The sequence below is a fragment of the Vicia villosa genome, linkage group LG3 (assembly GCF_029867415.1).
Source record: "Vicia villosa cultivar HV-30 ecotype Madison, WI linkage group LG3, Vvil1.0, whole genome shotgun sequence".
Lineage (NCBI taxonomy): Eukaryota > Viridiplantae > Streptophyta > Magnoliopsida > Fabales > Fabaceae > Vicia > Vicia villosa.
Window position 1 is genome coordinate 14,064,295 of NC_081182.1, and position 13,795 is coordinate 14,078,089.

At 28.5% G+C, this 13,795-nt stretch overlaps 2 protein-coding genes across 2 annotated transcripts; both read right to left on the reverse strand.

Moving 5' to 3' along the window:
- Positions 1-1,074: 1,074 nt before the first annotated feature.
- LOC131654947 (probable 2-oxoglutarate-dependent dioxygenase AOP1) lies at positions 1,075-2,457 on the reverse strand. Its single transcript, XM_058924870.1, has 3 exons — positions 2,066-2,457; positions 1,537-1,867; positions 1,075-1,424 (listed from the first exon to the last, which is right to left on the reverse strand). Exons 1-3 carry the CDS (start codon positions 2,443-2,445, stop codon positions 1,182-1,184), a joined length of 954 nt encoding a protein of 317 aa, XP_058780853.1. The 5' UTR covers positions 2,446-2,457; the 3' UTR covers positions 1,075-1,181.
- A 7,213-nt stretch (positions 2,458-9,670) lies between these two features.
- On the reverse strand, positions 9,671-13,080 carry LOC131660379 (probable receptor-like serine/threonine-protein kinase At4g34500). The gene is made up of 7 exons (XM_058929619.1): positions 12,230-13,080; positions 11,176-11,280; positions 10,950-11,072; positions 10,688-10,858; positions 10,448-10,577; positions 10,158-10,367; positions 9,671-10,013 (listed from the first exon to the last, which is right to left on the reverse strand). Exons 1-7 carry the CDS (start codon positions 12,751-12,753, stop codon positions 9,903-9,905), a joined length of 1,374 nt encoding a protein of 457 aa, XP_058785602.1. The 5' UTR covers positions 12,754-13,080; the 3' UTR covers positions 9,671-9,902.
- Positions 13,081-13,795: the final 715 nt, after the last annotated feature.

Genomic DNA, 13,795 nt, shown 5'->3' on the forward strand with positions numbered 1-13,795 from the left:
TTAAATAGTATTTATATTATATTATAATTATCTTAATAGGTTGTATAAATATTTTTAAATTAATGTGTGACCCGGAATTAACTTCAAAAAGTTTCATTTTGATTCATATTATACCTAAAATATAACTTAATATTTATGAAATATTAATATATATATATATATATATATATATATATATATATATATATATATATATATATATATATATATATATATATATATATATATATATATAAACCATCACTATATTATATTTATTTATTATTTATAAGGATAATGTGTGACCCGTACAAACGCAAAGGTAGATGACGACTTACTTATTTCCTTTATTCTTTTTTAATAAAATATACTTTTTTACTTACCGACACTACTTAATTTGTATAAATTAATATATTTTTAACCTTCATTATCCTTTCATTTATATATTTTCTTTGTTAATTAAATTAAAATTTTTAAACTAATAAAAAATTTTAAATTTATTAATACATATGAATATATATATTAATTCACTATAGAAATCATTTTTTACTCTATTGTTAATACTCTTACGGGTAAATATGAACGTATCTATAAAATATCCGCTGTAGGATGTTAATTTTAATGTTATCTTTTAAATTTTTATTTTCCTTCTATTTTATATAATTGAAGTTAGAGAATCAGATGTACATTTTATTATAAGTACAAATCAATTATTCGCACGAGTTTCTTACTAATATATATATATATATATATATATATATATATATATATATATATATATATATATATATATATATATAACTCAACTTATATTTTAATTATTATTCATCCAATCAAAAAATTTAATTATTTATATAAAATATATATAAAGAAAATGATAATGAATCGTGTAAACAATTCTTTTTCCAATTTCACCTTTCTTTTATTTATATCAATATTAAACCTTTTATTTATTAGTTTATTTTCTATATAGAACAGAAAATAAAATTGAATGTCCGAAAAAAATCATGCACATTATATATCTATATGCTAATAGTATAAGATTATAAACAAGATTGCAATTCACAAGAGAAAAATACTTAATTTTTGAATATATGAAGGCAACAAACTTGTTTATTTAAAGATGAGTCCATCCAAATACTCTTTGGCTTTATTACAATGAGAGAAATTGACTTGCATATAATAATAATAATAATAAAGGATCAAATTCCAGCAAACTTTTCCAATGGAGCCTCTTGTGTTCCAGTTGTATGTTGATAATGAACATACTCATCATAGTTAAATGGACGGTAGCGGCGAGGGTAGTTTTCATCATCCACAAGCTCAGATGGCCCATCAATGATGATACCTTCCCTTGGCACTGCAAAAAATACAAATGCAAATCTCACTTCATCCTTTGCAACCACTCTGTGTGTGGCTGCCTCAAGTCTCCCATTAGTCCATGCCTGTATTAAGCATTCAAATTAAACTCATTCTAAATTTTAATGAATTTTTATAAATTTTATAAAATTATAAAATTATAAATGAATTTCTCTATTCTAAGTTTATATTCATTACCTGCAATATATCACCAACAACTACCACAAAGCCATTGGTGGGAATATTTACGTCAACCCAATTGCCTGTTTTGGGTAGCAACTGCAGACCTTGGACTCCATTGTCACATATGAAGGAAATCGTTCCTTTATCGGTGTGAGTTACCAAGCCAATATCAGAACCTTTGGTCTCTTCAGAAGTTGAGTACTTAGTCATTCGTGCATCATTGTAGCGATTCAACTCTTCAACATCTAAGTTGTAATGTTCTGGAAGTTCAAAGGCTTCCACAACCAATTTCAAGATAAGTGAACTTAGTTCACGAGCTTTTGAAGTATAGGAACTTAGCGCCGCACTGCATATATATCACCGATTTTTCACATTATACAACCAACTAATAAATTAACTTGAAACTAAACATGCTAATGTAAATTAAGAATATAATTTATAATATGTAAGTGAAATTATATAATCAAAAGTCCTACATGCCTAGCAAATTTATACGTGTGTTGTGGGTGTATGATATATGTTAACAAAATAAAATATTAATTACTTAAGAGTTGGATTTCCTTCAGGCCACATGAGATGAATGAAGTCTTGTAGAGCCGTTTCTGGATTACGATCATTATCAATTCCAAAGCTTTCAGAATAGGGAATAACACGAGTTTTTGCAGTGTATCCCCTATAAGCCCTTGGGCTATAGAACTTCTTCTTAGTTTCTTCAGGTAAATCAAACAATGATTTCACGTTTGTGAAAAATTCATCATGTAAATCATTTGAGATATCATCACACCTTATGAGAAAGCAACCATGACTCTCAAATGCTTCTTTCACTTTCTTGCTCATTTCTTTCCATCCTTCACCCCCTTCTGCTAACTTCACTCTAATGCTCTCACTGAAGTCCAAAATTGGGACCTCATTCTCACTACCCATTTTTCTTTTCTTTTTTTCGTTTGCACTATATATTTTTATTTAGATTGTATCAATAGAGGCACACCTATATATATATATACCGAAAAGATGAGTCACTTATGTAATTTGATATCAATGTAAGTCAAATTTTATTATATTTTTAATTTGTTTTATTTAAAAATTCTAATTAATTTGTTTTTATCTAGAAGCTCTAATTAAATTTTTTATCTAGAAATTCTAATTAATTTATTTTATCTAAAAACTCTAATTAAATTTTTTATCTAGAAACTCTAATATATAGATTAATATGAAATTTGATATCAATTTAAGTCGACTTTTATTTTATTTTTAATAAATACAAAATAGATAAGAAAAAAAGGAAATTATTTTGTTTTTTATCATTAACATGCACACAAAAAGATTTCATACTCAAAAGAAGCGTTGTAAGACGGAAGAATTTGCACTAAAATTTTGAAACTGTGTTGTGAAATGACAATAAAATTGTGAGAACCTACTACTTTTTTTTTTTAATTGAACCATGCATGGAAGAAAGATAAGTTTCTGGTTAATTGTATTAGTATTGGATATGAAAATAAAAATACCTTTCTTTTGAAATTGGGAATAAAAATTTTATTAGTATTAAAAATAGAAATAAAAATCAGATGATAATAAAAAAAATTGATTTAAATTCACTTTTAGCTTACTTATTTTAATTTTCTAAAACTTTGAGTCATCTTTTTAAAAAAATTCAGCCTTTCAATTTATCTATTTAACTTTTGTTTGGATTATTTGGGTTAAATATAAAAAATCCCCTGAAATGTTAGCGAGTTTTATTTTTAGTCTCTGATAAAAAAAATTTTGCAATCCCTTCCTTGCAATGTTCAAATTCCTTCAAATATCCCCCTGACTGTCACATGCAACAAAGATTCTCTCTTGCTGCCTACGTGGCAGTCCACATGAATTTTTCTTTTTTTATTTAATTATTTTATAATTCCACGTGGAATAAATTTTTTTCTTAAATTTTTTTCAAAGAAAATTAATTTTTTTAAATAATTTTGTTACTGCTTTTATTATGAGAGGTAAATAAAAATTCGCTAATATTACAAGGGGGTGCAGTTACCGTGCATAGATAAAAATCTATGCACCATGTATAGATCATTATGTACCCTTGGATCAAATTCTAGACATCAATTGTTATTACTCAATACTCAATACTCACCACTTAATACTCAATACTGGATTAAAAACATGATCCAATGACTTATGTAGGCTTATGCATGGTGCATAAGTGAATCCTTATGCATATTAGCCAAAGCTCTTAGGTATTCATAATAAAAACAGTAATAAAATTATTAAAAAATAAATTTTTAAAAATAAAATTATTTTTTTTTTAAATATTTAAAAAAAAATATATTTTCCAAGTAAAATTTTAAAAAAATTAAAATTAAAATGAAAAATCCATGTGGACTGCTACGTAGGCAACAAGAGAGAATCTTTTCTGTAATGTGGCCAGTCAAGGGTCCCTAGGGAAATCTAGAAATTACAATTTTATTTGCTTGACGTCTAATTTTGTGACGTGCCCCCTAACATGGCATTGTTTATATTAGTATGTTGACCCGTACATTAAAATCTTATTATATAAAATTATAATAATATGAATAATAATTAATTACATGTTTAAATAAATTTATTATAGGTTAAACTCAGTATTTATAAGGTTCGCTCTATCTTATTTTCACCTTTAATTAAGAGTTAGTCAGAGAGTTTATAAGTCACTCAATATTTAATATATATTAAATACAATAAATGAATATAAAAAAAGAATAATGCTAAATGTTACAACAGTATTTTTCGTGGAAACCACACGACCGTGTATTCAACCATGCAGTTGTTTTATATTTTTTTCATTTATTATAATTAATATTTGATTTAAAATAATAAATATTTAGTCAATAGAAAGAATGTAAAGCTACATACATATTCGTTGCTTTCGTTGATGAAATATTTCGCACACTATAGCATCACTCATAAAAAAAATACTAAAGTAATGCCAAAGTATAAATATAAATAAAGTAACCTTATATAAAATAAAATAAAATTTATAAAATAAAATTTATAAAATAGTATTTATTATAAGTTTTCAAGTTAAAGTAAATTTTTCGGAAATAAAAAAAAATTATAGAAGTTTATGGAAGAAAGTTAGTTTTAATTAAATAAGTAAAATAAATATAAAAAAATAACTAAAAAGTGTTGCTTTTATTACTATATTTTAAAAATAAGAAATTAGTGATAAAATGTTAATTTTTGTTAAATGATTATAAAAATAAAATTAAAAAAATATAAGACGTAATGTTTATTATAAGTTTGCAGGATAAAGTTTACTTTTACTCAGAATAATAATAAATAAAGAAGTTAGAGGAAGAAACTTTGATTTAATTAAATTAATAGTAAAGTAAATATCAGAATTTATTGAAAAAAAGTTTCTTTTATTATTTAATTTCAAAATTAAAAAGTTTGTTTGGGAAAATTAATTTTATTAAATAATTAGAAAATAATTAAATAAATATAAGAAATTAGTGAAAGAAAGTTAGTTTCTTTCTACTAATTAACTAATAAAATACAATAAATTTTTTGGTGGGGTGGTTAGGTTCGTTTTATAATACGTGCAAAAAATGTAGGTAAATATTCCGGTACCTTTGAGTTTAGTTGAGTACCGGTACCTCCAACCAATCAAATAGAGGAATTCAATGCCACGTCACTCTTATATTTTATTTTATTTTAAAATAAATTAAAATTTAAATACAATTTACACTAAGGGTACTGATACCCAACTTAAACTCATAGCTATCAAAAAATTTGCCAAAAAGGTATATATAAAACGAAGATGGTAGTTAAGTTTAGGACGATGGTGGTTAAGTTTTAAGAAACATGGGTATGTTTAAACAATAATTAAATAAAATAATAATAAAATTAATAAAAAAGAAAAGAGTTAGCTAATAAAATACATAAATAAAATTAAAATTATGAAATTATAAAATTACCCTTAATTTTGACTCCAAAATTATGAAGAGACTTAACAACTTTAACTAATAGGATTAAACGTCCACCCGTACATCGTGCGGATGAGTTTTATTAAATGAATAATAAATATTATAGTTTAAATTAATAGTTTAAACTATAGGTTAAAAATAAATCATAGATTAAATATAGTAAAATTAATAGAGTAAAACATATTTAAAATATTTTCGTTGCTATTAGTATAAAAAAAATCTATATACTACTTAACAACCAATGATTTAAAAAAAACAAATGTAGATATTATAGGTAGTATATCATAATAAATTATGAGTTTGTAATAATTTTAATAACTTGAGTTATTTGTTATCATAATAAATCATAATTTTAATAATTCAATTTGTTGTTGTTCTTTTTTACTTTACATTTTAATAATTTTAAATTATTTCAATTTATATTTGATCTTGATCCGATAAAAATATATGGTCTTCTATTTTAATTTAATACATAGATAAAACAATAAAAAAAAGAAATTAAAAATAATTTAATTGCTTGTATGTTTAAAAAGGATAACAATATATATTTACACTAAAATTTAAAAAATGAGGGAAAAAACCATAAAGTAGATATAACATAAGAGAAAAAAATACAAACAATAGAAAATAATTAAAAACATATTAAATTGATTAAATAAAAATATTAAATATCTCTTGATTTCATATGCAAATTGCAATTCCTTCATCCATGTCATGCTTATAAATGATGTAGCACCACCACCAACAACAAATTAAAGAGTATTATAATACTGATATAATAAAGCGTGCGATTTAATAATTTTCCATCCATGAAATCTTTATATCTCTGCAAAAACTAAAAAGAAAAGAAATAGTTAAATATAAATAAAATATAAATAAAACAATAAAAACAAATAATAATAAATAATTGAATAATATAATAATATAATAAATAGGATGTGGATTTTCATCCTTTATAATTGTAAAACATGGTAGAAAGATTTAAATCAATTTTTGAAAGCTAAGGTGTTAGCATTATGAAAATCAATAGTCAGTGGAACTATGAAGTTTGTTAGGTTGGAAGAATTTTGATAATAAGAAAGACAGGAGTGAAGAGTCTAAATAAGGCATCTCTAACCTTGATGTTTTTATTACTTGGAAATTTCTCAAGTCCACTCATAAAGGCATATCTAAGTGTGTTTGGAAGAAAACTATTCATATGTGAGGCTGGTCCAAGAAGGAGTACTCTATTTTCAAATAAATTTTTTTGACATAAAAGTGAAAAGTTTTTTTATGAAAAAGAGCATTCTTTTTGTTTCCAACTTTGAAGAAACTTGTGTTTTGATCTATTGTGAAGAACTTCTTATAGCTTTTATGTTCCTTTGAAGGCAATCCTACTAGTTATGTTTTTTAAGGAGAAGATTGGACAAATGTCATGAACATTAGTTCTAACATTATCATGTCTATGTTACTCTAGATGAAGCTGGAGCTAGAGGTGGAATCTAATTAATGTCAAACATTCATTAAAGTGAGTGTAAATAACTTGGATTCTTTTTGGAGCAGAATGTCCTACCTATCTCAAAGAACAACTGTATGTGTTGATTATTTCTTGGTTTAAACGAGGGATGTGTTCCTGATTTTATATCTACCAAGGATGTTACTGGTATGACTGGAAGATAGATTTCTAATAAGGATTTTTGTTTTGAAGATTTCTTTCTTTACAAGATAACTGATTCATTTAAGATTTATGCATCCAGCATAAAAGGTTGTCAACCATGAAGAAGACTGGAGGTGACTAATTCTTATCTTATTCTAAGAGAAGAAATATTTGTCTACCATCTCTTTTCTACAAGATGAGGTAATTCTATCAACTTTCATACTTGGTATCTTAATCAGGCCAGTAAGGATAGTATATCTCAGGCAAAGTAAGTTTCTCAAGTGGAGAGATTATTGGAAACCTAGAAGGAAGTAGGTATTCAAGCTATTATTAACAAGAAGAACTCATGTGATAAAAGGTTGTTCTCATCAAAGGCAAGTTGAGTAAAGTATGTTGTCAAAATGTTGTAACGTTGTGCTAAACATCTGGATACTCTAGCTATATATAGATACTTGCACTGAAGAAATCTTCTTTCTGGTAGGAGGAGTGCAACAGGTTCTTTTTCAACTTCTCTAAGGTTAAAATCAGCATTGTTTAACCAAGCAGTGGTTAAAACTTGGAGAAGTAATAATTGCCTAATTTCCCATACCTATCTTGGATCTTCATCTAAGATAATTGGTATTGTGACTCCGTCTTCTCCAAACACTTGACTGTAGTAAAAGTGTTTAACTGGTGGTTGTGTAGTCTCAATCTACCAGTTTTTATTTGTTTTGGTGATATTGAAAGGGGAATTAAGGGCATTGGATGACTGAAGATTACTGAATGGAGTATCTAAGTTTTAGTAATGATCTTCTCACTAAAGGACTAATGACTTCTGTGATAAACGTAAGTTAACTATGTGAAATCCAAAGGTATTGTCATCATAAAAATGGTGTTTTATCTCTGATGAGATATATGGAGCTCTTGAGAGGATTTAAGAATAATTGCTATTTGTGTTTATCACAAGTATTTAGTTGTTTATTCTCTTACTGGGTGTTCAAGGAAGATGAAGTAAAAAATATTACACTAAATGGTGCAACATCAGACTATTACAAAACTGTAAGATCTACTCTAATGGATCTGACCAAGTCTAAGGCAGGGTAAATACCTCGCTGGATAGAAACATGTATATTCTTTTTCTTGTGAGTTTTATGAGAAAAAATATATTATCTAAGAAGTTTTTAAAGATTATCATTTTATCCTAAAAGGAGAATAAAATATGCTTCTGAGTTATTCTATTGAGAGAAGTACTCTTAGTGATAAACCCGGTTGGTGAAGAAAAAAATAGGTTGGTTTTCAACTAAGCGAGAAAAAACCCGGTTGGTGAAGAAAAAAATAGGTTTAAAATTGCATAACTAAATGAAAATCCATTTTCAAGTGATAGTTTGGTTGGAAAAAGTAACTTTTGGACTTAATTTATCCCTATTTTGGAGATGTAGCCAAATCAATGAGAATGAGAATGGTAGAAAAGAGTTTTCAAAAACAATTAATTTTCTTATATTATTGATTATTGATTGATTATGATGAGGTAGGATGCTTACTTTACAAATTTATTACACCTTAATAGTATAAATAGTAAGGTAAAAAATTGTAGTGGGTATACAAGATCATTGAATAAATAATATAAGCAATATTGCAGCAGTAACATCTTTGTTTTTATTTGTTTTGGTGATATTGAAAGGGGAATTAAGGGCATTGGATGACTGAAGATTACTGAATGGAGTATCTAAGTTTTAGTAATGATCTTCTCACTAAAGGACTAATGACTTCTGTGATAAACGTAAGTTAACTATGTGAAATCCAAAGGTATTGTCATCATAAAAATGGTGTTTTATCTCTGATGAGATATATGGAGCTCTTGAGAGGATTTAAGAATAATTGCTATTTGTGTTTATCACAAGTATTTAGTTGTTTATTCTCTTACTGGGTGTTCAAGGAAGATGAAGTAAAAAATATTACACTAAATGGTGCAACATCAGACTATTACAAAACTGTAAGATCTACTCTAATGGATCTGACCAAGTCTAAGGCAGGGTAAATACCTCGCTGGATAGAAACATGTATATTCTTTTTCTTGTGAGTTTTATGAGAAAAAATATATTATCTAAGAAGTTTTTAAAGATTATCATTTTATCCTAAAAGGAGAATAAAATATGCTTCTGAGTTATTCTATTGAGAGAAGTACTCTTAGTGATAAACCCGGTTGGTGAAGAAAAAAATAGGTTGGTTTTCAACTAAGCGAGAAAAAACCCGGTTGGTGAAGAAAAAAATAGGTTTAAAATTGCATAACTAAATGAAAATCCATTTTCAAGTGATAGTTTGGTTGGAAAAAGTAACTTTTGGACTTAATTTATCCCTATTTTGGAGATGTAGCCAAATCAATGAGAATGAGAATGGTAGAAAAGAGTTTTCAAAAACAATTAATTTTCTTATATTATTGATTATTGATTGATTATGATGAGGTAGGATGCTTACTTTACAAATTTATTACACCTTAATAGTATAAATAGTAAGGTAAAAAATTGTAGTGGGTATACAAGATCATTGAATAAATAATATAAGCAATATTGCAGCAGTAACATCTTTATGAAGACTGATAAAATTGATTTATCATGAGAGATATTACATATTTACAAGGCTCGTTTATTCACAAAATACTGAAATACAACTAAATATATTAAGATCTAAAGAAATATAACTAAGTGGTATAAAATATGCACAATAATGGCTTCTGACTTTTTTCATAACAAGTTGAACATCACTAGAACAAGTAATTCATAATCCACGGCTGCCATGACCATTTCAACAGACAATCATCTCCAGCTCTCTTTATATACGGGCTCCACGTGCCTTGTTTGATACAGAACCTTTTTCGATTCGTCTGCCTGAGAGGGAACATAATCTTTCTCCCTAGTTCGAAGGTCCTATCAACAAGGATGAAGAGTCAGCAAAAATTTATGGCATTGAGTTATTGACATTAGAATATGGCATTTAGTTTCAAAACTATGTATGTGCGCATAACTTATGTGCTGTCTTATAATATGAAGAGGCTGAAACTTAAGGCTTACAGAACGAAAAGGAAAATCATCTGCCTCGAGCATATGAATAATTTGACCCATCTTTGGTCGTTTATTGGCATCCAAATCTATGCAACGCAGACAAACCAGCAAAGCACGCTTCAGAGATCTTGGAGAGGGCTGAATCTCAATCAAAGGATCAACTAGCTCATCGCCGCGACGACTTGCTACCATTCCTTTGAACCAATCAACCAAGTTCATCTGAAACACATTAAACAAATAGAGGCATAAGACTTGTTACAATATCATGGGATACTGTAACAAAGAAATCATGGATTCACCTCTGCAGGTGGTCTAGAATAATCAATGGGACTTCTTCCTGTAACTAGCTCCATGAGTAGAATCCCAAAACTATATACATCGCTGCTCTCATTAAGCATTCCCGTGCTTGCATACTCGGGTGAAACATATCTGCAGAAAAGTTGTTTGTGGAAAGAAATTATTTAGTAAAATATCACTCATACACAGTTAAGAGATTGTTACAAAATAACTTAGGTCTAAGAAAGAAAGAACTAACTAACCCAAATGTCCCCATTACACGGGTTGTAACGTAGCTTTTGCCAGAGCCTAAGAGCTTGGCAAGTCCAAAATCTGATACTCTGGCATTCCATTTTTTGTCCAAAAGAATATTGCTGGATTTTACATCTCGGTGGACGACTTTGGGTTCTAAGCCTTCGTGTAAATAGGCTAGCCTGTTGTAAATACATTTGACGGTAACATGGGTGATACTGATACTTTAAGACATAAAATCAATAAAATAAACAGTGAACTCAACAAACATACCCTTTTGCAGTGCCAACTGCAATCTTCATTCTTATATCCCAAGTCAAGGGACTAACAGGTCCTACATCACCATGCAACCACTGCTCTAAATTTCCGTTGTCAACATATTCATAAACAAGCATCCTGTATAGTCAGTGAAATCGCTTTAGACAACATATGTAAGAATTGTCTTCATTTGAAAGACCTTAAATCAAAAGAAATACAGTCATGTAAACATAATATTTACCTTTGAGCACCTTCTGCACAATATCCAACTAACCCAACCAAATTCTTATGCCTCACTTTTCCAATGGCTTCAACCTCCACCTTAAACTCTTTCTGAGCTTGACCCCTTAATTACAATACAACAATAATGTTTAGTAAACGTTTAATATACCATAGCAGAGCAAAATATTATCAATATTTCCAGGTAAATAAGTTTATGAAAAATGACATAAATTGTTTTGTTAAGATCTCCCAAACAATATCAAAGAATATATGTTAGTAAATAAGTTTAAATAAGTCAATCCTAACAGACTCATAGTATAGCAAAGTATGTAAAATAAAAATCTGCACAATTTCTTCTCTTCCAATATTTCTTATTTTACCATGGAGATTTCAAGTGTTAGCAATTACACAAGCTCAAATTTCAAGTGAGCTAGTGAATCATCAAAAATAAGAAATTCTTGTTTTTTTTTTTAATACTTCACTCCTATACCAAGTTCAATGACAGTGACCGACATCGATTTATGCAAACATAACTCATAGTGTGTAATAATAATAATTATTCTAAAGTTTTCTAGGAAGTAAACAATATTAATATACTACCATGTAAAGAAAAAGTTGGATATAAAAATCATGATAAAATAAATATACTACTACTAAATAAATATAAGAAAAGTAAAAGTATATAAAGAGAGAAAAGTAATATAAAAAAAAATAAAGAAGAAGAACTATTCCTAACCACCTTATTATAGTAACTGTTTTTGCTAGAAGTTAACACGTAAGCAAATTATTAACTATAAGCAAATTAACCATAAAAAAATGAACAGAACAGAAATAAAATTAGGTAAATTCTTTGGTACCCTTGAGTTTAAGTTGGGTACCAATACCTTTAGTACAAATTGAATTTTAATTTTAATTTATTTTAAAATAAAATAAAATATAAAAGTGATGTGGCATTGAGTTCCGCTATTTGATTGGTTGAGGGTACCGGTACCCAACTAAACTCAAGGGTACCGGAGTGTTCACCATAAAATTAAGCAGAAGAATGAAAATGGAAAATGTGATTTGTTACATACTTATTGTTAAGAAGATTCTTCACAGCAACCACAGAACCGTCATGAAGAATTCCTCTGTACACAATTCCGTAACCTCCTTCTCCGATCACGTTCCCTTCAGAAAATCCATCCGTCGCATTCTCCAATTCCTTCAAACCATACCACCGCCCCCAACCTATATTCTCCGACGAAGACGACGGAGACGGAGACTCCACCGACACACTACTATTCACTTCGATCTCACACTCCATTTGCTTCTGCATCTTCGAATCATCATCAATAACATTTCCGATCTTGATCACTTCAACGATCTCCTTAGAAACGAGCGGAATTGTGCCGGAGCTATGCTTCACTTTCACTCGCATTTCGCTCTTCTTCGAGTTTCGGTTGCGGCGAATGCAGAGAAAAGTGAGGAGAGAAATCGTAACTGCGATCACGATTGCGAGGAAAATGAGGATTAAGACGTAGAGTTTGAGACCGGCGATGGAGGTTCGGTTGTTTAGCAACGGCAAGGAACCGCCGGAGGAACTGGCGGAAGTTGCCATTGCTATGCAAGCTCCGGTGAGAGTGAAAATGTGAGAATGTTTGGTTGGTGAGAAAATTTAGAAGGAAATAAAGAAGAAAGAAAAGGGAAAGGGAAAGGAAAAGAAAAGAAGAAGGGAGAATATTGAGAAAAGTGAAGTTTCAACTTTCACCAACGGATAATTCAAAAGCGAAAGGAAGAAGGTGTTACTATTACTGGAGTTGTTAGTTTTTTGGGGTTGGATGAGAGTTAATTTACTAAAGTGCCACTTGTATTAAATTTAGATTTAGAATGAGTGCCCAGAGAGTTGGGGAGCTGCGTGAGTGTGACGTGATTGAGGGGAGTGGGAATTAAATTTATGAAACATGATGAGAACATGTGATATGACATGGATATTTTATGAGTTTCACTAAGATACTCTACCTCTAGTACAAAGTGGGGTAAAACTCAATCTGAAAACATCGCAAAAGCTAGCATTCTCATAATTGTTATATTCGCCGAGCAGTGAGATTTGAAAATATTTAAACTAAAATCTTGAAAAAAGAAAAATTATTCGTAATAGTAAGATTAAAGTATAATAGATTTGAGTTTGAGTTAGATTTGGGTTAAGTGAATGTTGGTTATAAGGTAATACAATTTGAGTCAACTTAGTTGAGTTTGTAAATTACACCGCAAACTGAACCGAATCGAATCGGACGATTTTGTTAAAAAATGACTCAAACACTTCCAAACTAAATGCGCTTTTTACGGTTTTTGATTTGATTCGATTTTACGATTTTGTATTGGGCCGATTTGATTTTGAACACCTCTAATTTTATAATCTTTAAATGAGTTTAAGATGTGCATAATATTTTTTTAAAAATCTCTAACTTCTCCAACTCATATGCCTCTCCATAATCATTCATTATTTATCTTGATCTAGTTCAAATTATTTTAATAACAAATATTATTGGTATTTATTTATTAAATTATTACATTTCTTTTCTTTTGTTAGATATTGAATCTTAAACTTCCAACTCTTCTAATGATGAATTATTCCTGAACTAGTTTAGTTGCTAGGTGCG

What these genes read in the sequence shown, in the direction of transcription:
- LOC131654947 (XM_058924870.1), bottom strand. Translation starts at nt 2,445, where the DNA reads ATGGGTAGTGAGAATGAGGTCCCAATTTTGGACTTCAGTGAGAGCATT. An exon ending in GAAGGAAATCCAACTCTTAA is followed by an intron (nt 1,868 to 2,065) that starts GTAATTAATATT and finishes ATATATATGCAG; the next exon opens with TGCGGCGCTAAGTTCCTATA. An exon ending in TTGTTGGTGATATATTGCAG is followed by an intron (nt 1,425 to 1,536) that starts GTAATGAATATA and finishes TGCTTAATACAG; the next exon opens with GCATGGACTAATGGGAGACT.
- LOC131660379 (XM_058929619.1), bottom strand. Translation starts at nt 12,753, where the DNA reads ATGGCAACTTCCGCCAGTTCCTCCGGCGGTTCCTTGCCGTTGCTAAAC. An exon ending in ATTCTAGACCACCTGCAGAG is followed by an intron (nt 10,368 to 10,447) that starts GTGAATCCATGA and finishes AATGTGTTTCAG; the next exon opens with ATGAACTTGGTTGATTGGTT. An exon ending in ATGATTTTCCTTTTCGTTCT is followed by an intron (nt 10,014 to 10,157) that starts GTAAGCCTTAAG and finishes CCTTGTTGATAG; the next exon opens with GACCTTCGAACTAGGGAGAA.